A 22,962-nucleotide genomic window follows, 5' to 3' on the forward strand; every position below is an offset into this window, starting at 1 on the left:
AGGGCGCTGGTCAAAGAGAAGGCTGACAGGGGTTAGACGCCGCTGATTCATATGCATTGCCCTATTCCGGCGCCGACGGTTTTCGCTGATGCTCTTTGCCTTTTTCACTCGAGCCTGATGTGGTTTTGAGAACCCCGAGGCATCACGTCAGTATATTTTTAATAGCAGGTTGCTGTCTCGAGAACCTCAGCTTTCGAATTTTCTTCGACCATTTTGAAGATATGCGTGGAAAAATGAGAAATATGCCCCAAGTATCGGCTGGCGGTCTGACAAAGACCCTGTTTATGATTTGTCCAATTGAGGAGGCTATGCGACCCTTGATTCCATGTTTCCTGTTGAAGAAGGTTTGAGACTGTTCCCGTTTTTGAACTAAGTAACAGCCACACAGAGTTCGAACAAAGACGATGGCGACATTGCAGCCTATGAACGTTCAGCCTAAATGGGCTTTGCTTTTCCCTTTGTTCGAAGGTCTTACTTTCGAGCTGGCTGAACTGTACACTTTATTCCATGCACAGAATTCTCAGTTCCAGTTACTTCTCTGTCCCTTTTGCTTGTACATTTCAAATCGACTCCCAGCTCGACATGTTGCTGCACCACCTCTTCGGTTGGTCGCTACTAGCCGTAGTTGCCTTGGCAGAAACCAACACAACGTCTGCGACAGAAGCAAAAACGAAGACTACATCCTCGTTCACCACCAGTTCTACCACTGCCATAGCTACTCACACAATTAAAGTCGGTCCCAAGACGGCGCCGCACCGATATGTACCGCACAATATCACAGCGAACGTCGGAGATATTGTTGTCTTCGAGTTCTACCCAGCGAATCATTCTGTTGTCAAAGCAGACTATCTTGCCCCTTGCGTGCCCGCTAGCGAGGGATTGTTTTACTCCGGTGCCTTTAACACGTTTGACGAAGACAATGGGAATCTTGTTGGTTCAGTAAGTAGACAAATGGAATTGATGGAGTCGACAGGCACACGAAGTAGCTAACTGCTAAAATCCAGGTTCCGACTTGGTCAATACGTATCAATGATACCAAGGTATGTACCAAGTACAACACTAATTAAGAACTACCCTGACACATGCAATTTCAGCCGACATTCTTTTACTGTACCGCTATCGGCTCGTGCATAGTAAATGGTATGGTAGGAGCCATCAACCCAGTATGTCTACATCTCATCCCAAACAATAACAGACACTAACCTTTCGTGAAAGGATTTGAACGAGACATATGAAGCACAATTTCAGAAAGCACTCACGTATCCCTATATGCTGGTTCCGGGACAGCCAACGCCAGCTGAAGGCAATTCAGTTTCAAACACTACTATATCGAAATCATCTCCCAGTGCCATAGGAAATTTGCTCCAAGGCCGCCAAGGGCTGAGTGGTGGTGCAATTGCCGGAATTGTAATTGCATGTTTTGCCTTTGTGGTCATTCTAATGTTATTTTTCTTCGTGATGGGTCGTAATCGAGTTTACAAACAGTGGATGTCATCACAAGATGGACGTTCTGAGCGCACTGCTCAGTGGGCACTCTTCGGGTCTAACAGGCAGTCATGGCATCATCGGCATCACAGTGAGCTAACTGGTGATACTCCAAAGCTCGGCACAGCAGATTTTGCATCTGTATCTAGTCCTACTCAAAAGGGCTATTCGTCAGCACCAAGTTCCATATCGCCACCTGTCCCTTTTACATCCCAGAAAGGGCTTCCATCCTGGCACTGGGATAACCCACAACTTCGGGATATTCGCGGACCGACGGAGCTGGAGGCCCATAGTGTTGTTTCATTGGTGCCTCAGAATAAAGATCACGAATGAGCGAACAAGGTTCATGATGGGAGAAGGTTGTCAACAGGATATTATGGGGTTGGCATATAAATCGAGACTTTTGTCATTGATTGATTATTTTGCGGTCTTGGTAGTTCACATTTAGATGCTATTTCAGGCGTTTGCAGTTACCTTTCCTATAAAAGCACACATGAACACCAATCATGATTCATCTCAGCCAAGACTTTTTGACCCGTCCGGTGTTGATAGTTAATCCATAGAACAGAGCAAGAGGTGTTGCAAAAGTCATGCTGAATAGGCTAAAAAATATATTCTAGCTCAAGGCTTTAGACATGTACACTCTCTTGAGCCCCTTTTCCTCAACTCGATGCGTTTCCACATATCCAATGCGAGTGTAATATCGAATATTTTCCGCCATGGCCTCATTTGTGTATAGCCTAATAGACGGGTATCCCACTTCCAAAGCAATCCTCTCAGCGTATTCCATCATCCTTCGACCTAATCCTAATCCTTGTGCGGATGGAGAAACAGCGATGTTGTCCAATAACAACGAGTCCTTTTCTGGAATGAGTACAAGGATTGCTTGTATTATTCCGCCTTGCTCGATAACTGAAACCCGACTTTCCTTGACCAATGCAGTATAGTCCTCCAACATTGGTTCTGGACACCGCCCTATACGTTCGACATAAGGGGAGTAGGCTTGGTGAACAATCTCCTCGATGGCAAGAACCTCGTTTAATTTGGCTAGCCGAGGTCCGAGATTCATTGTGGGTGGTTTTCCAACTCTTGCTCGAACAGATGGGAGAGCGCGAAACGATTGTCCACACCTTCTGCGCGGGATTCTTCCTTGCCGAAGGTAACTCGCTTTGATGAAGCAATGTTCGTGTAATCTTCTGGCCGCGGCTTAAATCGAGTTGCTAGACCATGTGTCTTGCACACAAACAAGTGGGGGAATGACTCAGAGAGGTCCCTTCGGCATCCCCCGCTCCCTTTCCTAACTCGGATGTTAGTGACAGTCTCTTGAGAGTAGCTTCAGCTCTCCAGGACGGCTTAAAGTTGACGCCTCCCGTGCGAAGAATCGTGGACCAAGTGAAATACTTTTCTTGTTTGACTTCGCGAGTTAGAGACCGATGCGAGGCATTCGACCCGTGGAGGTGGATTATGACGGGTCCGGTCCGAATCAGGGTCTTTAACCCTGGTCCATTATGCCTTAAAGGACGCTGCCCTCAAGAAATAGGTATATTTTCCTACCACCGTGTAGTTATTAGTCGAGGCTCGCATGCATAAGCATTCAGGCCCAACCGGTAATTGGCCTCAGGCACGAACCTTGGTCGGCTTGGCCAATGCGCCGGGGCTGGATAACCGCGACCCGCACTGGCCAGTATGTTCCTATGCAGCCCGATTCCCAATACTGCGTAACTGGTGGTAAGCGTTGAATAAGTTACTGCAGCAATCAATAATTTTGAATTTATTTCGAAATTGAACAGCATTCTCATTGACTTCTGAAATAACACATATGAGTGAACCTCTTCGGGCGCAGGTAGCTCATCATTCAAGCTCTGTGAAGCTCAATGACGGCTGCTTCAGTCGAATGCAAAGAGAACCTTGCGTTTCCATCATGTTCATGGAAAATCTGGACTTGGGGCTGGCCAAATTCTCCAAGTCTCCCGTCGGTATAGTTCCAACTGAGACCACCCCAGGAGATATATGCCACTGCTTCTGCTCCTGGTCCAGTGAGCCGTTTGATCTCAGCCCTCTTAACCTCCCGTGGCAAAGAAAGGGCGATTGTTTGCACGGGTCGAGGGTATGGCGTTGTGGAATTCCACTCATCCAAATTAACAACAACATATTTGGATAAGATATCTCCTTCATAGATCGCATAAGCGGACAAGTCCCATCGACCTAAATCCAGTGATTTGACTTGCACCTTGGGGTGTTTGCCAATCACATCGGCGGCCAGCAATTGTCCGTAAAGCGGGGGCCTCACTTGAGGAGACTGTTCATTGGATTCAATGGGGACCCATGCTGTATACCCAAATGTAGTTCCTTGAATCAGATTGAAACGTGTAATGTTCTTTAAAAGACTGTCAGATAGTATGGGATACTAGGCTACGGTGGACATACTAGGCTCATTCCATAGAGCAGGAAATCCACAAGCCATAGGGAGCTTCCAAAAACACCCTCGTCTTGGCTCATGCCTAAGTTGACATAGTCGCTGTTTGTCTCACCGAGGAGAAATGAAATTGTGGGATTATTGGCCCGAATAATTTCCATGTCCTCGATATATTGGCTCAAGTTTGCAGCGATTGCCGTATGGTTCATGAACGACCCTGAGCTAAATTAGAAACTTGACTAGTCGGCTGATGCATCTGTTCTCGCCTTGGAGCCTAACCCACGGTTGGTTACCCGCAGCATACCTGTTTTCAGTTGAGTGAACGTCACTATAACATGTGCTAAAGAAGAACGAACTGGTGCAATGAAACAGTTTTGACATGCCCATGCGAGGCAATTCCATCTTTGAAAGCATTGTATCTGATATCCAGTCAGTTTAAGTTGTGCCTTTCTGCTTTTTTCCTTGGCTGGATACCTACGTTGTGAAGTTGTTCATTGTGGAAGCGAAAGTCAGAGCCTGGAATAGCTTCTCAGATTCCAGACCGTACGAGTTTCCACGCAATACTTTTTCAGAGATAGCATCAGCAAAATAATTCCACTCGTCAACATAATTCGCGACCGTGTAATTCAGTGGCCGTACGGCTCCTGGGTAGAGGTCGGGCTCGTTGCCAATCTCAAAAGCAACTAGGTTGTCTTTTATGTGACTCAGAGCCACCTCTGCCTCTGCAATGGCATTTTCTAAAGCTTCAGTTTTGTTGTTTGCAAAATTGACTTGAAAGGTCCAAGGCGTCTCATAGAAATTCTCAAAGCCTTCGAAGAACACAGGGCCTACCGTGACTTCAAGCGGAATGCCATTATCCGAAACAGATGAAAGGATTATAGCCTGAGTTTGGGAAGCATTATAGATGGTGCGATCGCTAATTAATGTCAGTAATCGCTTCTTCGCTTTTTCGGTACAGTTGTTCTCACGCAGAAGTCCCTCCAACTCTAATATACGGCCACTCTCCGGTCTTGTCGTATAGAAGCTTGATGATGTCCTGTGAAAAACGATTGGGCTGACTTTTGTTTCCTATGTATAAGGTATAAGCAGCATGTATATTCACAATAGTCTTTGTTTTGTTTACCAGCATAATCCGCGAAGAAATGAATCGGGAATGAGAACGATGCAAATGCGTGCTCTACAGGCTTAGAAGCTCCGGCAGGCAGGTGTGCCTGGGCATCGACTTCTATTTCATGTCCCATCCCGCTGGATGGATACAAAGATATCAGCCAGACAGCTAGAGCTAGGAAAACCATTTTGCATATTTATGTCAACGATAGGTATTCTCGGAAACGTGAGTGGTAAGACGTCGAAATTTGTTGTCATCGAGATATATCAACATGTTTCCCCGGAATTTATATCTATCATCTCCCTGTCGATGCGTCATCCGCTTTAATTTGACAACATATTGCTATTTAGGTTATCGCAGAATATTTGTATAGGCGTGCTTGGATTTAGGCTCTCGCACCGGGGCTCGGGCGGCTGTCGGATTGAGGAGTATATTATGGAGCATTCCTCGGCTGATTCCTAGTTAATATCTCCAGAACCCTTCCTGTTGAAGATGCGGGGTTTTTTCCGATTACACATGCTGGGAAATGGCATGGACATTGCGATTTTCACAAAGACAAAAAGAGAGTGTAATGTGCTTGGTTAACTACGACGTATCTGAAATGCCTCCTGACTCGATCGTATCTCAGCAAAAGTTCGACGATGATAATGTAATATGTATTGTGATAAGGCCATGTGTCGTTCTATAAAACCTATGCACAGTAGTACTCTATGGTCGATTCACAGTCAACATTATCCTCGCCGTACTGTGTAGCAAATCCGTAATAAACTAAAATGGTCTGGAGAATCCCCCTAGGAGGTTAAGAACCTGGGAGGGAAGTGGGACGGCGGAGGTGATGCTGCTTGTGGACTGAGAGTTTTCTTTTTAACTTAGTTCTCGTTCCACCGCTGTACAGTACTTCCGGAAATCGGTGTCACCACCTACACTCTTTCATTGTTTCTCGAACCCTAGTGCCAAAGAGCACTAGGCTGCTTTTAACATAGTCAAAGAAAACCCCTGGTTTTGGCCTTGTACCGTAAAATACCGGATTATTGTATACTGTAAGCCGGGCTTTTGTGTCTTACCTGTTATCTCCGTGCCCCACGTCCAACATTCCCACCACACCCGTCTTCCTTCACAGCGGAGCTCTTACGGATCACGTGTAGTCACATGATGCCCCTTCTGTATTTAGTTGCCTGCTCCACTGCTAGTTTTACAATACAACACTCTTTTGGTCTTGCATGTTCAACATTTAATATCTCATGTGATCGATCTTTGCCCGCCCACAAAACCACTCGCGATGGTCGGCGTCCCTGGGGGATCCAAGGGCTGCTACGCCTGTAGAAAGCGAAAAATCAAGGTAATTTGGAAACCCAAGTCTGGCGTAGCAGCGATTAATCAGTAGTAGTGCGGGCAGCAAAAACCTCAGTGCCTGCAATGCGCCCGATCTCAGCGGCACTGCCCGGGATACCAGCGGGCCCTGGTATTTGTCCAGGTCAACCCATCAGCGAAGAGAGACTTGGATCTCACCAAGCCATGGTCTCTTCTTCAGACCGGCTACCGTCAACATTTTTTGGATGAATTTCACACCCATTTTGTCCCTCAGACTGCAGCCTTTGGTGGTAACGAATCATGGCTCACCCAGCTCTTACAATTGCCAATTCAGACCCAAGCTCTGGAGTACTCAGGAATGGCATTGTGCACTGCTATCATTGCTCGCACGCAGGATGATTCGGCCTTGTTGCAGGAAAGCCTGCGTCTCTATACTCGTGGTCTTCGAGAGCTTCAAACGGCACTTTCCACCCCAGCCCTTGTTCGACATGACGAGACTTTGGCCGCATGCCTGACACTTGCCATGTATGAAATTACGGAATGTCCAGCCAGACATGTTGCAGGGTATTACCAGCACTGTAGGGGGCTCTTATCCCTACTCCAAGCTCGCGGTGTGGACGCGCATACATCAGGATTGGGACATCAACTCTTTCTTGCCTTTCGCGTCCAAGGGGTGCGTTACAGTAAAATATGATTTAGACGTTGTCTAACGCAAGAGCAGATTTTTTACGACCTCGGGCAGTTGGAACCAAGCTTTATGGCGCAGGCCGAGTGGATTGAGAAGCCATGGCAGAAATTTGCTAAAAAGCTCATCGATCGAATCATCGACTGTGTAGCACATATTCCACGACTTTTTCACCAAATACATTTGTTTGAGCATCTGTCACCTGAAGATCAGAGACTCCTGGGTTTGAGGTTGATGGCAGAATTCCAGTCTCTTGACACCACACTTCAAAATATTTATTCTATACTCAATGATTCTGTTGAGGGTCCTTTGTACTGGTCTGCTCTCTCTCGGCATTATGACCCTGCGGGCGACCCTATGAAGGGACCTCTTTTCCCTGTCGCCTTTCACTTCCCCAATGTCAAGACGGCCGGGCATCTGATGATGTACTGGGCTACCTGCGCCTTGCTCTGGACCGGCTGGCATGAGATTTACGAGAACCTAGAACAACTCAACGAGAATCCATCGCCCCATCTTCCTCCCTGCGATGTCTTGCCAATGATTACGAATGTCTGCCAATCCGCCGAATTCTGTTTGGACGAGACAAATCAGCTCATGGGGGCGTCCATCGCATCAACACCACTAGCGATCTGCAAGGCTATCCTCTCCAACAAAGCACACCACCAGCAACACTTTGTCTGGATCCAGGTGACCCTAGAGCGTCTCCAGACCCGCGAGCTGCGCATGCTAAAGTATCTCTGACCCACTTGCATTAACCCCTTTTGGGACAACACTTGCGAGGTCACGTGATATATACACCAGCTTGGTCTATTTGTGGAAATGGGACCTAGGCGCAATGAAGATCCTAGTGGCAGTGTTTTCTTTTGAGGAAAGGCCACTAGAACCCCTATATATTTCTACAGACCCCCCTACAAGAACTCCATTACCATTCCTAGGAACAGATTGTGCCTACCACAACCATGTTGAACGCTCGGTCCAAGGTGAGCATTGCTCTGATTATATTTTATCTTCCTGGAGCAATTGCTGCGGCAACCCTGCTCTTTCACCGACACGGCAGACCACGAATGCCATGGATCTGTCTTCTAGCTTTTTCCCTGGGTATGTCCCAACCAGTACCGGTACTTTCCGTGTCTAACTATGTCAGTTCGCATTGCCTGTGGAATTGTGGTAATCCTTTATGGCAACGATCCCCGAAGTATCAGCCTAGCAATAGCAGCACTCATCTTGTTAAACGCGGGACTTTTCCCTTTGGTGAATGGCACCGTCGGCCTCTTACGCTTAGTGTGAGTACAACCTGCCGTGCAATTGATGTTGCATATCACTGATCAATACAGGGCTTTCCATGACATGAAAAACGACCCCAAGTTTCGGAATGGCTACATCGTGTCAAGGGTACTCTTCACCGCCGGAATTGTCCTAATTGTTGCGGGCAGTTCCCTTAGTGAGAACGACCCTTCCACCGCGAAAACCCTGGTCAAAGCAGGGTATATCATCATGGCGATTTTTATTCTATGTCTTGTTCTGTTACAGGGATACTTTTGGCACATGCGGGTATTTCTCTCTGTTTCCAGTACCAAGGTGAGTAGTCTTCCTCCTTCGTCCTATGCCAAAGCACACGCTAATACCAACAACCAGGTCATGCAAGGAATGGCAGCAGCCATTCCTTTTCTGCTCGTCCGGATAGTCTACCTGTTTCTCTCTGTCTTTCACCCAGACCATGGGAAGTGGAATGCTCTCCAGGGAGCACTTGGCCCATATGTCGCCATGGTGCTTGTCATGGAATACGCTGTTGTGTGTATCTACCTGATGACAGGATTTCGCATCCCAGCTACCAAAGAAGGACCTTAGGGGTATGCCGATATTTTGGTGGAGAGTGATGCAGGCTGAAGCCTGTGTAGGACGATTCGGCCACGAAGGCCTCGTTTGCTCCGTTTGTATTTTAGTTCATATGACCCACAATCGCCATTTCTTTCGTCTTGTTTCTTCTTCTCTCTCTTTTTCTCTTCATCAAGTTTTATCTTTGTCGATAGATGCGCTAGCAATTGATTGTGGCTTTGGCCCTCATCAGAGAGATCGGGCTAAATCATAGAGATGTCAGGGGTTGACTGTTACGGATTGACGGATTGTGAGGTTATTCAGGATTGATATAACATGATATTATTTGTTTGCTTGCGTATACTGATGGTTTGACTGTTTTGCATTTCCGTGGAAAATTCCTGTAGATCTCATGGATCACCCATACAGCGTCGAGACATAACGTCATGTATTAAATTAGTAACATACGGTATAGGTAACGACACAGGAATATCGATACTCCGCGGCTTTTCTTAATATAGCGTAGTGGATCTTGGCATTAGGGAGTGAGAAACAATCGAACAGTGTAGGTGGTGACACCAATTTCCGGAAGCACTGTATGGAATGTTGGAGTACTCAGTACACATATATAGGAAATCCACGACGGCTCTAATGAGGGCAGCCAAATCTTTATTTATTAGGCGCTAGTTCAATATCAAAGTATTTTTCTAGAAACTTTTCAACCCGTTTTCCCCACACGGTACCCTATTTATTATGGACCCCGAGCTCAAGCAGGTAATTTCTTATTGAAGCCCAATAAGCATGGTGATTTTGACCCTGCCCCTTGGTCCTATTTATGTACCCTTCTGCTATAGCGCCAATTGTTGTACGTGTACTACAAGCACTGGGAGTACCATGGATTGGAATACTTATAGGTGCTAGATACACAGCATAGACCACCGGTCCAGCCCATGCCACCACATTGGCCGTAGAGCTGAGAGTAGTTGCCAAAGGTAGGGCTCAACAACAGTGTCGAAGATGTAGATGTGCTTTGCATGCTTGAAGAGCTCGAACCTGAACCACTACTAGCCTAGGAGACGGTGATATCGGCAGAACCAGAGCTGTCGAAACCCTCGGTAGAGACGATCTGATAAGCGGCGCTGCTAAGCGGGTTGTGGGTCATGCCCTGAGACTGGTAGTAATTGTAGTGGTTTGCCGTTGTAACAGTGCCGGAGGAACGCTTGTTCTGGCGGATGGACCAGTTCTGGAGGTAATTGTTCCCACGGTCGACCAGGCAGACTTGGTACTCGCTCCCATCGCTGTAAAGACTGCCCATGCTCGTGCCATCAGAGCACGGATTGTAGGTGCCGTAGTCCTCGAGGATCTATCCTGGGTCAGATTGCAGTCGCATATCATTGCGTCAGTCCGCAGAGAGGACCTACATAGTTCTCGCCTTGTTGTGACCAAGTGTATACAGCAAGGTAGAAGTTGCCCCCACAGTTGACGCTACCAGAGAAGGTGATATTCCTGGCCTCAGCCTGTGACCAGCCCTTGCCTGCGGTGAAATCACCAACATTCTGCCAGTTCACGGAGTATTCGCCGGCAGCCCCATTTGTGTAGGTGGTAGTGCCATTGGAGCCATCATCCCCTCAATGTTGGGTTAGCCCTGAGCTTTTTGAGGATTAAGAACTAATGCTGGCATTGCACATACAGAATTGGTAGAAGTAGCCGTTGTTCGTGCCTGATGAGTTGGGGGTATCGCGCTTGGTAATCGCGGCGGGTGCTGCCGCAGGGCTGGCGAGGACGCCAACCGCAACCGTAGCAGCAACGAAAGCAGTGGTGAAAGAGAACATAATGTCTGAATAAAGGTTTCCTCAAGAAACAATGCTGTGAAAGGAATTGAATTTAAAGAGCAAAATTGTTATGCTTGAAAGGCATGAGAACGAAGTTGCTGAACTTATATATATTGGTTTTCGTGATCAACACTAATTATATAGCCGAAACAAACAAATAGCCTTTAATTGAAAATAATATATACTTTTGTTTTTAAAACAGCCTAAAGGGTCCTCCATGACAGGGGACTCCGCAGGGCTTCTATAAGGCTTCCTACCAGCTGTAGATAGCTTCCCTCGTATCTTACCCTTACGAACCTGAACTTGCTGAGCAGTATGAGGTATGACGCTAAGCTTTCTGTACGGAAAGCATGTGACCTGGTAAAGAACTGCTAGATACCTGTTTCTATATGGTAAGGGGTTTGCCCCTGAGTACATATATTTTATAGATATGTCTTCAGGTCAAGGATCAGACAGACTCTTACACAAGTCAATACAACAATCCATAAATTACTGGATCACACGATGCAGATGTGGAAAAGCTGTAAGTCGGATAAATGGGATATGCTGACCGACGATCCGGACAAAAACTGCAACATATCTCTCTATATCCCAGCTAGCGCCTGGATACCCCGCATATGAACAGAGCTTCCCCATTAATACCCCAGCCCCGGCTGCACACTTAGCTTGTCTGTGGTATGTATAGTGCGAGGGGGCCGGTTAATTGATCTAAATCCCTGACACCGGATATTGTCAAAGTTCTCCGCGATAATAGGCACGAAAAATCGCTAGGATTAGAATTAAAAAAAAAAAAAAGTTTATTCGATTCTGAGTAGTGCCTGTACCGTATATTAAAGACACTAGTAAACAGTACACGACTAAACTCACTGTTCAGTGCTTCATACATATATGGAGCAAATCTCGGCATTGTCTGGTGACCTCTTTGTTGGAATATCTAAGCTCTGCGAGGCGCTTTTAGGTTCTCACTTTGTATTTTCGATGTAACGGCACACGGTAGCAGCCGAAATAAATAGTGGAACCGTCATTGTGGCTAATTCCAGGATGACGTCATCGCCCAGCTATTCTTCCGAAATATTTCTATCGTTTGGGACCTTCGCAAATCGGTCCTATAGGAATAAATGTATATCGTGTTCTATCACTTCTTCTAGTACCTTATGAAGAGCTAGGTCCTAATAGTCATGCTCCGCGATCTTCAAAAAATAAGGCTAATTAGGAGTTTAGGCCTACTAGTCAAGAAGATCCGAAAGCGAACCGCTTTTGTCTTCTCTAGAAGAGATAGCAATCGAATGATGTTCCGCACATCTTAATCATATTCACATTCATCTAAGGCGTCGATCAACTTTTACAATGATTTGATGTTATCGGCCGAGTTAGTTAATATTTAGCAGCGGTTGAAGGAGTAGTTTCTCAAACTGCTCCTTAAGCGGTTTTGACGCAATGTTAGGGTCTTGATCGAGTGCCTTTTGCACGCTAGAACTCATCTCAGGGATCCTAATCATTAGTTGCCTTGTTAATGTCGGGAAAAGCTTCTTCGCGTTCCCTCTGTCCCCTTCACCCCTCTTAAAGAAAAAGCTAGCACCTAGATGGTTGGTGTCCTTGAGTGACGTTGCCACAGTCCGAGATATTGCGGATTTTCCTGTCCCAGCCATTCCATTCGACCAGAAAATGCTTTTTGGCACGGCGACTTAGACCATTCGATGGTCTGCTAGAGGATCTCGATTCTAGTACCTTGGAGACATTGGACTTCGTCTCGATCGGAGAACGAGTCAAACCTGGCTTCATTCGCAATAGGCAGCTTAGCCAGTATGGAATCATGGTCCATGCGATCGATAGTTCGAGCCACATACTCGAGAGATGGCTTAAGAACTTCCAGAATCCTCTCTTCTGTTTCGACTTGCCTAGGAACGATTCGACATAGAAGGTCTTTAGCGTACGCTGCGGCGACCATTGATGCATACCCTTACCAGCTGTTGTTCTTGTGTGAATCTGAGTAGTCGCAGATACCGCAGATCACAAGGCATAGAAAATGATACATAAACCTAGCTGCTTCTATTTCAAAACAGAACACGTCCATTTCTACCGAAAGTTCGTCACGGATTATAGCATCGTTCATTAGCTGATTAGCTAATGCGATCAAACCATGGTGAATAGCCGGATTGTCTTCATCCTCAGAGCGTGGATGACGCGAGACTAAGCTAGTCGAATCATCGCCACAAATCACCTTACAATCTGATCTGCCGCCCGGTGAGTGAACGATGTGGCTTCGATAAAGCCTGTCGCTTTCGAGATCCGGCCTCTGGTATTTTCTCCGTAGCCGTGGCTTCCTCTCAAGAGCGCGACGGATAGACTCGTCAAGTTGATGCCCTTCCATCTCATATTGGGCCTGAAGACCGTTGAACGCTGCGCGAAGGAGGGTAGGGGGCTGATCAAGGAAACCTGTAGGGTAGAATCCTTGGCCTTGTATCATTTTACCGAAGTCGTACTGAATAAAGCCACTTCGGCCGTTGAGAGGAGTGCTCACTACCACATCGCCAAGGCGAATATCATTCTGCGGGCTCGGAGCTCCACCGCCAATGCTGACCATCAGACCGATCCGAACATTAGGGAAGCTGTGTAACATGTCCTCGGCAACTCGGGCTGCTGACGAGGTACCGTATTCACCTAGAGGCAAAACGCAAATCACCACATTGTGCCTTCCAATTCTGCCTAAGGTGTAGTCGTTCTTGTTTTGAGGCGGTAAGGACTCTGGGCCCGCATGCTGTTCATCGAGGAAGGCTTGGGCGGCAACATATTCAGCAGTAATAGCGCAGATCCAGCCGACGGTGTAGATTTTTGGATCCGCCATCTCTTGATATAGCAGCACATCTGCTGCTACGGTCGGCTGGCTGATATAGCGGCCGAGCTAAAGTCTCCTGGTGTTGTGCTCTATCTGCGGGGCAGCCGCCAACAGAAGTGCGGTTGTTTTGAAGATGCGTTTCTATTGGTGTAGTGGCTTAGTAGGATTTCGGCTAGACTGTCGACCGGAACCGAGCCAGACCCATCTTGTTGCCTTGTGCCCTTGGCCACCTCATCAACTTTGGTAGACAGCGCGACAAAGACCATCATGGCGCCTCGACTCCCCCTTCCCAGCTTGTGATGAACCCCATTCTGTGGGGCCTGAGGAAACTCTTCAGACCGAAGGTCTGCTTGGCAGAATAAGCACCTAGAAAGAAACGGACGTGTTCAAAAAAGAGCCGCACGCTCGAATGTGATTTTATGTCCTACGAAAACGCCTGAATATGAGACGCTACGATGGAAGTCAAAGCCTGTTTTAGTCTGCCAAATCCATTCCGAACCTCTTTTTGGAAGGACAGGGCGATGGTGCCCAGCTCAGGATATTAGCTAAACATGCCTCAGGCAGAGGAATCGCTCACGCGACCTCTAAACTGAGCTCGATGTAACTGGACTTGGAGTCTAAATACAAGCAAAGAATAGTTGGTCACAAATATGCAGAGGCTGTGTATCTAGCTGCTGACAGGCATCGACTATTTCACGTCTGATTGTAACTGGTGGTTTCTTTTCCAGCAACGTTTTTAGTATTTGTGTTCTGAGATTCCGCGGAGGAAATTTTAAGCGACCAGCGGATTTCGATCCCTGGGAGAAGATGTACCCCAAGTGAGCTTATCGCAGCATGTCCAGTAATTCAGGCCCCGCGAGCGTGACGATCCAGCAAATTATGCACGCAGGTTTATTTGATCTCCGTTCAACGACCCTATTTATGTATTTTGCTGTGTGATAGCATATTTTCACTTCAAGAGCAACGTAATGACACGACTCTCGTACCTGTCTTTTCCTGAATTTGGGCTCTTGCGTAGTCGGTAGGGACATATTCTTAGACCAAATCTTGTAATAGGCGTCAAGGGTTCTAGATCTAGACAAAGCTAGCGGAAGTAGGCTTCGGTAGAACCCATCAGACCCATTATCCAACCCAACCGAACCCGTAAATGGTTTTGGTTTTGGGTCCAACTCTTCAACCCGCAATGGGAAATGGGTTCAGATGGGTAACCCGCAGAAACGCATTCTTTACCAAAATGGGTCACAAACAATGCAAACACGTGTTTATGAAAACTACGCTCTATTTTCAGGAAAGTAACCGCCCCTTATAGTAGGCAATATCAGTATACTTTGATGAAAAATGATTAATTAGAGTATAATAATCACGACATTATTTAAAAAAAAAATTAAAGTAGCTAGATAAAAAAAGTTAAGATTAGACAAAAAATGGTGCTTCCCACTGTAGCACAGATATATATCTTGACAAGCATATTATAAATCTGTACTAAGTTCCTTGTTTAGTAATTGTACTAGCTACTAATACTACTATATATAGCTAGGGTAATCTATAATACGCTTTATTTTAGTAAAAAATCCTCATATATAGTGGTGAAAATAAGAGTAATAAGAGAAATTGTGTAATTGATATTATTATAGTTCATAATTTATAAGCAGATTTATGAGCGCCAAGCCCAAATTTTTAAGCAAAAATGGGTTATAATGGGGCCTCAATGCGGCCCCATTGCGGGTTATGGGTTGGGTTCGGTTTATTGAGTCTCAACCCGAACCCGTCGCGGGTTGGGTCTACGGTCCAACCCTTGGATCCATTGGCGGGTTCTGCCGAAGTCTTAGCGGAAGGGGTAGGTCGCTCAGCAACATAGCTGTCAACGCCACAAACAACAGGTCATAGACCTTACTGTAGAGCGGGCCCAGAGCAAGAATGAGAGTCAGTTCGACGCCGGCATCTGAAATTTGAAATCGGTGTAGGTTTCTATACATTTTAAACGGAATGTAAAAGCCATTGTTTAATCGTCCTCAGGGAAACCCCATTCTTCTTGATGAGGAGACTCGCTGAAAAATCTCCTAGTGCAAGGATAAACCGGTTTCAGTTTTTGGCTATAGCGTCCACTAACAACTACTGACTAGATTATACACCCCGCTTCTATAGGGAGTGTCTAGTCGCGGTAAATTGAACATGGTTTACAGTACAGTGAAGCCTCGAATATTAAATTTAATACCTTAGAGAGACCAATAGTTAGATTGCTTCGATGTTACCACGAAGCAGAGCTCTCGTACCGAAGCCTGTATAGCAGATTTAGTGGCAGCCCTGAAATGGAAGGCCTCGAAAAAGGCGATATTTGTAGTCAGATCAACGGTAGAATCGGGGGTAGAATTGATAGCAGGAGTATGTAAAATTCAGGCTCCAAATTCGAGCCTAAAGTGGTCTGCATCTTTATGTTACTTTCGAGCCTATTTAGTAGAGAAGGGGTAGGGGGAGGGGAAGAATCAAGGGGTTTGTTCGATAGCTGGAATGTAGGGGTAGGGATGCTGGGCATCCAGGCCGGTTCTCGGAGATGGGAATAACGTGATCTACTGTACTATGTGATTTGCCCTGTAGTTAAGGCACGTGATGTGCAGCAAAGAGCCAAAAGTGTACTCCGAGTAGATGCTCAATTGATAGATCTTAGGCCCTTGGGGTCAGAGAAACATCGGGAGAGTGCAGATTTGAAGTGGTGACACCAATTTCGAGACGTACCGTACCAAAAAATCGTTTGCTCCCAGATCTCAGTCTTGTCTGCGCAATGTTCATGTCCGTAAGGTCCTTGTTTGTCTTTCTGGTGGCGCATTCTAATATTCAGGTTGTGGCGCATTTCTAACGCTTCATTCCTCGTTGCCGGCTAGGATACGGCCATTCATTCATATTGGTTGTTTATAGTTAACATGGCTAGGTAGTAACCCTGGGAGATGTAAGCTCGTTTGTTGATGTTGTTATTGCCGGAGCATAAAAGCCATGATTTCCACAGCGTAAATTTCTTTTCATCGCAAATCAAGTCGACAAAATCGCGCCATTACCGAGCCGACACTTATCCCTCTTGGGAACGGTTAATTTTTTCTCTCATTCATGCTTGAAATTACCGAATCCAAATCTACAATCGTTTCCAAATTGAAAAAATGAAGGTAATTAGCCTCCTTTCGCTCTTTAGCGCTGCTACGCTCGCTCATCCATCGGGTCTTGTAAGTACTTATCTGTGTAGACACGTATTGCTTGTGAAATTAATTGAAGATGTCTAGTGGTGGGGCACTGATCAATGCTATTCCAACCCTGAAAATACCGACAACTACTGCTTGGAGGGCCAGAAAGCTGGGTTTGACTGGTCTGACCTCGCTGACGGGGATTACTGGAGCCCTGAGGGCTTCAGCTTCGTTGGTTTCTCGCCTAAGAGCAACTGCCAGGCTGCCGGAACAGTAAGTTCATATCACATCTTTCAAGCTGTTTATTCTAACATTTCAAAGGGCAGTTGTATTGGGGGAACGCTATCCCGAGACGATGACTGGACATTGAGGGTGGATTCCGACGCCGCGCCATTCTCCGTCCGCGATTTCCACCTCGCAACTTCCCGGACTACCGATGTCCTCATTACCTACATCCTGGCTGATGGCTCATCATGTCACCAGGTTGCTACGAGTTCTCCGGATGGCCTCGATGTTTACAACGATCAGTGTGGTGGCGCGACCTCGGTAGAGTTCAGACTCCCGGAAGACAGCGACTTTGGTGAATGTGATATGGACATTCATCGCATCAACTTCGATTGCTCGCCTGGACCGAAGCCTCCCCTGACTCCTTCAATCTCTGCTTCATGGACCCCCAAGCCTAGTACGAGCACTGTGGTGGAGGTCCACACGTTTACTTACACTGAGACCCCGGTCCCGACCCCGGTCCTGACCACTTCCACAGTGTGGACTACCACGGAGGTCACGGTCACCAAATGCCCTGCCGTTGCTACCGACTGCCCTCCTCACTCTACGATCATACTCACCTCTACGTATAGTTTGTCAACCACTGTGTGTCCGTCTACTCTCCCGGAGACTGGACCTGATTACACGACGCCTGCCGTTAATGTCCATTCAACGACAATTACACGCACTATCCTCGTGACGCCCACGACGGTGGCAACACCACCCGCTGTTTCGCAGCCTTCCTGCCCTGATGTGGTTCCGAAGTGCATAAACACTTGGCTCACCATGCCTGAGTGTGATTCGAACAGCGATACTGCATGCTTTTGCCCGTCTTCCATGTTCACGCAGAAAGTCACGTCCTGCATCAATGCATGGGGCAGCTCCCAGGAGGAGATCCAGTCTGGGCTGTCGTATTTTGCTGGCATTTGCGCCCCCTACGTCCCGATCAACCCAGCTATCATCGACATTGTCCCAACCAGCACATGCTCGAGCCATATTAATGAGTCCACGGGAACTCCCACGGCCTCGGTCATCGCCACTACGCCTCCGCCACCCGCCGACACTCCCTGCACTACCATCACCTGGTATACCCAGACAGTAACCGTACCTGTGGTGTCATTCTCTACAGTTACTGGTCACTCTATCACAAGAGTGAGCTTGATCCCTGGTAGCTGGACTACGGGTACCCCTGGCCATGGCCAGACTCCCTGGATGAATAGCGAAGACTGCATGACACCAACTACGCCTGTCGAAACTCCCACGACCTCTAGCGAAGACTGCATGACACCAACTACGCCTATAGAAACTCCCACAACGACTAGCGAAGACTGCCTGACACCCACTACGCCTGTCGAAACCCCCACGACGACTAGCGAAGACTGCACGACGCCAACTACGCCTGTCGAAACTCCCACGACGACTAGCGAAGACTGCACGACGCCAACTACGCCTGTCGGAACTCCCACGACGACTAGTGAAGACTGCACGACGCCAACTACGCCTGTCGAAACTCCCACGACGACTAGTGAAGACTGCACGACTTCAACTACGCCTGTCGAAACTCCCACGACGACTAGCGAAGACTGCACGACGCCAACTACGCCTGTCGAAACTCCCACGACGACTAGTGAAGACTGCACGACTTCAACTGCGCCTGTCGAAACTTCCTCGACTAGCACTGACTGCACGACTTCAACTACGTCTGTCGAAACTTCCTCGACGACCAGTACTGACTGCACGACTTCAACTACGCACCGCAGGACCACCAAGACTCCTTCGATGACCACCTCAATGACTTGCACAAGTACCCAAACCACGGCCGCAGCCACTGCGTCTGGAACTGGCATTATCACTTCCAATGATGGGTCGAGAACCATCTCTTCCAGCATCTGGGTCTTCGGTTTTACCTTCTTCCTTCTCTTCCTCCATTGAAAGTTTCTATTTGTTATATATTAATCTTGCTGTAAAAAGGGCTGAATATTTTGTTTATTTCCAAGATATTATTGGTCTTGGAGTCTCATGCCTGCCTAATATTTAATACTAATGCTTGTCTCTTTCTCAACGATCTTCATTACATGTTATCTCAGTGTGCTAGGTAAAAACTGGCTCTATTGAACCTTAGTTTTCCGATACATTTTGTATCCACAAGTAGGGCTCAAATCGATGGACTTGCTAAAGATGGTTGGGTTATGTGTCAAGGCCTGACCTGACCTGACTTCTATTTCATTTCATGGCTGTGAAACAGAACCAAAACAAAACCGCATCAGTCACTCTGATACACTCGTACATCAGATCCCCTCCATGCTTGTTGGATTCCAATACCCTAGTATTCATCAGAAAGTAGCACCAGGAACTCGTGCACAACATAGCACCGAGCGTATCCCCCACAAAGCTACACTTTATCTATGATGTGATACGGGGCCTCTCACTAACATCTCAAATGGCTAAAAGCAGCTGAACGCAGCGAGTCCACAGTCAAAAATATCCGTGGGGCTTGTGAAACTTCGGAAGCGTTCATGGCGCCCTACATAATATCGGTCGCACATGAAACATAACTTCAGCTACTAGAAATACAACACAGAATTTGACAAGAACATGTATATTATCGTCTTCTGTACGATGATGAGTGATCACTAGTTAACCTCAAACGCTGGGAAATATCGTTTCACGATGCGATCCAGTTGCGTGAGTACAACAGGCGTCGCAAAGTACTCATCGACACCAGCCCCCTCAGCAGCCGTTCTATCCGCTAGACTATCTTGGCCAGTCATGCCGAATATGAAGCTTTTTTGACATTTGTTCTGTTGCTCCAGGAATCGTATCTGCTGCGTGGCTTCGATACTGCTGGATCCCGGGTATGTGTTGGCGGGCGAGTTACAGTGGTTACATGATCTACACAAACAAGGAGTGTAGATAACCCCTGTCATTTAATAGACTAGGATACACAAAAAGCCTCATCAGTCGTGATGGCAAAATGAAACCACATTAAAACATGGCAACACACGAGTGGTATGACTGTTAAACAGCGTAACGGGCATACATCATGGCGCATAAAAGGAAATAACCCGGGTATTAAGGTCAAGCACAAAGCTGACGGATCAAGGAGTCCAGCACACGGCTAAACCTCCTGCTCAGAGATCTGAGGAGCCATGGCACGCTTGTCCTCATCCAGACCCATCTCAGCGGCGAAGGTGGAGTGGGGAGTCCACTTGGCGGAGGTGCGCGGAGTCGTCTCTTCCATCATCTTGTCAACTTGCTCGAGGGTCAGGCCCTTGGTCTCGGGAATGAGGAAGTAGGCGTAGACGAAGCAGCAGGCGCAAAGCGAACCCCAGATGAAGAAGACCTTGGAACCGAGGTTGCCCTTGTCGGAATCGACCATGTATGGGGTGATGACAGCGATGATCTATTGTCGTTGTTAGCGGTTGGGGCTTTACGGCACGTCAGATTGTACTTACGCAGTTCCAGAGCCAGTTGGAGGCGGTGGACAGGGCAACACCACGGGAGCGAATGGGCAGAGGGTAGATCTCGCCGATGACGACCCAGGCACCGGGGCCCCAAGTGGTGGCAAAGAAGAAGATGTAGATGCAGATGAATGCAACCATGGCCGAAAGAGCCTGGGGGTTGTTACCATCAGTAACACCAAGGATGGCGACGATGAACTGGCAGATGACCATGCCCAGAGCACCCCACAGCAGCAGAGGACGACGACCAACCCTCTCCATTGCATAGAAGGACAAGGGAGTGGAAAGGACATTGACGATGGTGGTGATCATGCTCAGCAGGAACGGGTTCGTGACGGCACCGTGTTCCTTCTCGAAAAGCGTGGTGAAGAAGCCAGTTCCGAAATAGAAGATGAAGTTGACACCAGTCCACCTGTTTATTGGTCAGTAAGGAAGTTGGGAAGGGTGGGAAGAGGCAAAAGGACTTACTGCTGCATCATCTGGAGCGAGGTACCCAGCACGGTGCGACGAACGTTGCTGTTGGGGTGGAAGATATTGCCACGGAAGCAGTTCATCCAGCTAGTGAAGTAACCACCATCGGGGATTGACTGAAGCTCATACAGGTGGTTGGCTTCAATCTCGGTGAGCTCCTCCTCGACAAAGTGCGAGTCCTCAGGCTGCCCACGGACACGGGCGAGGACGGCACGAGCCTGCTCCTTGCGACCCTTGCGGATGAAGTAACGAGGAGACTCGGGGAGGAAGAGCAGACCAACGCCCAGGATCAGGGCCCAGAGCATCTGCAGGGCAATCGGGATACGGTACGAGGCCGAGGTGTTGTAGTTCTGAGTGCCATAGTCGACGCAGGACGCCAGCATCAGACCGATGGTGACACAAAACTGGTAGCCAGACACGAGGGCACCACGAATCTTGCGGGGGGCAATCTCCGACATGTACAGGATGATGATGGCAGAGACAAAACCCATACCGAAACCAGCGATCAGACGACCAGGAACAAGAAGACCCACGCTGGAGGAGGCAGTCTGAAGGATAACACCGATGATGAAAACAACGCAGCCAGCGATGATAGTGGTGCGGCGACCGAACCAGTCAGCCAGGTCACCAGCGATCAGAGCACCGAAGAAAGTTCCCGCAGACAGGATGGAGACGATCAGGGACTTGCGCGACGCGGGGATAGCAAAGTTGGCGTCGTCGGGATTCTACATATCAGGGTCAGATCAGTCGGCAAAGGTGATAGAGGGAAGGGCTGTGCCTACCAGGTGCTGGAAGGTTTCAATGAAGTACTTCATCGACGTGACGCCGTTGATGTAGCCAGAGTCGTATCCGAAGAAGATACCACCAAAGGCCGCAAAGGCACACATGAGGTATGCCTTGAAGGTAACAGGCGCCTCCACGCGAGGACCGCCGTTGTTGACCATGGCGACAGCACCACCGGCCATGTTAGGCGAACAGAGAAGGGTATCAGGTAGATGGGAAAGAAGGAGCAAAGATGGAAAGCCGGGAGTGGGCTTGTGAAGAGAAGTGAGAAAGTGAAGGATGGAGTGAAGAGGGAGAGAGGAAAGAACAAGCAAGACCAGGAGAGCAGGCGCACGCTTATATAGTCCAGCAGGTGGGCTCTCGGCCAACTTGGGCAGGTACGACTAGCCTGGGGTCACGCCCCCAACAGGAACCGATGGCAAAACCCAAGCATGAACTGCCGCGGGATTGTCCATCTATACATAGTTTGCTACCGAGGTCTCTGGAAGTAAATCATTTGAAACCCCCTGCCATTCAACTTCACATAGCAAATACATGTATCCTTACCCATCTCCAGTTCCCTTCTCGATGCGCACCTAGGAGCGAAAAACCTTCTGCACGAAGTAGACTGTCTGGGGAAAAGCCACGCCTAACCGCCGAAAAAGGGTCTAGACTTGCCAGCCAAACAAATGCTCGGGTTGACCTCCACCAAGCTCGGCTCCGGATTCGGGCAACCTCGTGATTGGCCACCACCCCGAGGACTTTCCGTGGGTTTGAGTTTTTTTTCCTTCCCCCAAGCCCCTGGAATACACAAGCGAAGAAAGCTAGACAAAATCCGGGCTATTCCTACGGCTCAGCCTCCTCGCGTGAAGTGCTCGGCTGACCGAAAGAAAAGATGCCGGGGTGCCCGAGACACTTGCCGCCCGCCTGGAATAATGTGTCATGGAAAACTTCCATCGTCACGCTCGGCCTGACTTGACGTGCGGTCGGACCTGACAAGCAGATTTAGACGAACTATAGGAAGAACGTCGCTACGCTCGGCTTGACTTGACATGCGGTCGGACCTGTCCAAGACATTTAGACGCACGATCAGTGTAACCTGACCAGGATTACTCTACCACTTTCTGGGGGATGCTTCCATACCGTCCAATCAATCGGCCCGCGAAATTTCTCGGCTGCCCCGGGCCTTCAACCCATATTTTCACGTTGTTGTGGGGTCCCACAGAGTAATATCCAACGCGCCACAAGACCACGGATGCGCTGACCTTTGGGGGAAGATTCGAACTCTATTGCTGGGCGGCCGGGGATATTTCCCCCCCGGGGAATATCTAGTCCTACAGTGACAC

General features: G+C 48.0%; 8 protein-coding genes across 8 annotated transcripts; 4 read left to right on the plus strand and 4 right to left on the minus strand.

Moving 5' to 3' along the window:
- Positions 1 to 582: 582 nt before the first annotated feature.
- Positions 583 to 1,818, plus strand: N7474_002503 (cupredoxin domain-containing protein; the record flags this gene model as incomplete). The annotated part of the gene is made up of 4 exons (XM_057193918.1): positions 583 to 939; positions 1,005 to 1,040; positions 1,095 to 1,163; positions 1,216 to 1,818. The coding sequence occupies 4 exons, from the start codon at positions 583 to 585 to the stop codon at positions 1,816 to 1,818; spliced, it is 1,065 nt and encodes a 354-aa protein (XP_057055273.1).
- A 1,522-nt stretch (positions 1,819 to 3,340) lies between these two features.
- N7474_002504 (glycosyl hydrolase family 79 C-terminal domain-containing protein) lies at positions 3,341 to 5,196 on the minus strand (the record flags this gene model as incomplete). Its single annotated transcript, XM_057193919.1, has 7 exons — positions 3,341 to 3,862; positions 3,913 to 4,118; positions 4,195 to 4,205; positions 4,258 to 4,320; positions 4,380 to 4,817; positions 4,870 to 4,969; positions 5,025 to 5,196. 7 exons carry the CDS (start codon positions 5,194 to 5,196, stop codon positions 3,341 to 3,343), a joined length of 1,512 nt encoding a protein of 503 aa, XP_057055274.1.
- Positions 5,197 to 6,288: 1,092 nt separating this feature from the next.
- N7474_002505 (Zn(II)2Cys6 transcription factor domain-containing protein) lies at positions 6,289 to 7,746 on the plus strand (the record flags this gene model as incomplete). Its single annotated transcript, XM_057193920.1, has 4 exons — positions 6,289 to 6,348; positions 6,397 to 6,845; positions 6,903 to 6,993; positions 7,042 to 7,746. 4 exons carry the CDS (start codon positions 6,289 to 6,291, stop codon positions 7,744 to 7,746), a joined length of 1,305 nt encoding a protein of 434 aa, XP_057055275.1.
- Positions 7,747 to 8,352: 606 nt separating this feature from the next.
- Positions 8,353 to 8,853, plus strand: N7474_002506 (uncharacterized protein; the record flags this gene model as incomplete). Its single annotated transcript, XM_057193921.1, has 1 exon — positions 8,353 to 8,853. One exon carries the CDS (start codon positions 8,353 to 8,355, stop codon positions 8,851 to 8,853), a length of 501 nt encoding a protein of 166 aa, XP_057055276.1.
- A 1,036-nt stretch (positions 8,854 to 9,889) lies between these two features.
- On the minus strand, positions 9,890 to 10,652 carry N7474_002507 (glycoside hydrolase family 11 protein; the record flags this gene model as incomplete). Its single annotated transcript, XM_057193922.1, has 3 exons — positions 9,890 to 10,183; positions 10,242 to 10,447; positions 10,511 to 10,652. 3 exons carry the CDS (start codon positions 10,650 to 10,652, stop codon positions 9,890 to 9,892), a joined length of 642 nt encoding a protein of 213 aa, XP_057055277.1.
- A 1,705-nt stretch (positions 10,653 to 12,357) lies between these two features.
- On the minus strand, positions 12,358 to 13,497 carry N7474_002508 (uncharacterized protein; the record flags this gene model as incomplete). Its single annotated transcript, XM_057193923.1, has 2 exons — positions 12,358 to 12,550; positions 12,617 to 13,497. The coding sequence occupies 2 exons, from the start codon at positions 13,495 to 13,497 to the stop codon at positions 12,358 to 12,360; spliced, it is 1,074 nt and encodes a 357-aa protein (XP_057055278.1).
- A 3,140-nt stretch (positions 13,498 to 16,637) lies between these two features.
- N7474_002509 (CFEM domain-containing protein) lies at positions 16,638 to 18,854 on the plus strand (the record flags this gene model as incomplete). Its single annotated transcript, XM_057193924.1, has 2 exons — positions 16,638 to 16,700; positions 16,758 to 18,854. 2 exons carry the CDS (start codon positions 16,638 to 16,640, stop codon positions 18,852 to 18,854), a joined length of 2,160 nt encoding a protein of 719 aa, XP_057055279.1.
- Positions 18,855 to 20,040: 1,186 nt separating this feature from the next.
- On the minus strand, positions 20,041 to 21,819 carry N7474_002510 (sugar porter family MFS transporter; the record flags this gene model as incomplete). Its single annotated transcript, XM_057193925.1, has 4 exons — positions 20,041 to 20,325; positions 20,378 to 20,795; positions 20,852 to 21,579; positions 21,637 to 21,819. 4 exons carry the CDS (start codon positions 21,817 to 21,819, stop codon positions 20,041 to 20,043), a joined length of 1,614 nt encoding a protein of 537 aa, XP_057055280.1.
- Between the last annotated feature and the right edge of the window lie 1,143 nt (positions 21,820 to 22,962).

The sequence above is a fragment of the Penicillium riverlandense genome (genome assembly GCF_028828495.1).
Source record: "Penicillium riverlandense strain IBT 135883 chromosome Unknown utg000002l_segment0_segment0, whole genome shotgun sequence".
Lineage (NCBI taxonomy): Eukaryota > Fungi > Ascomycota > Eurotiomycetes > Eurotiales > Aspergillaceae > Penicillium > Penicillium riverlandense.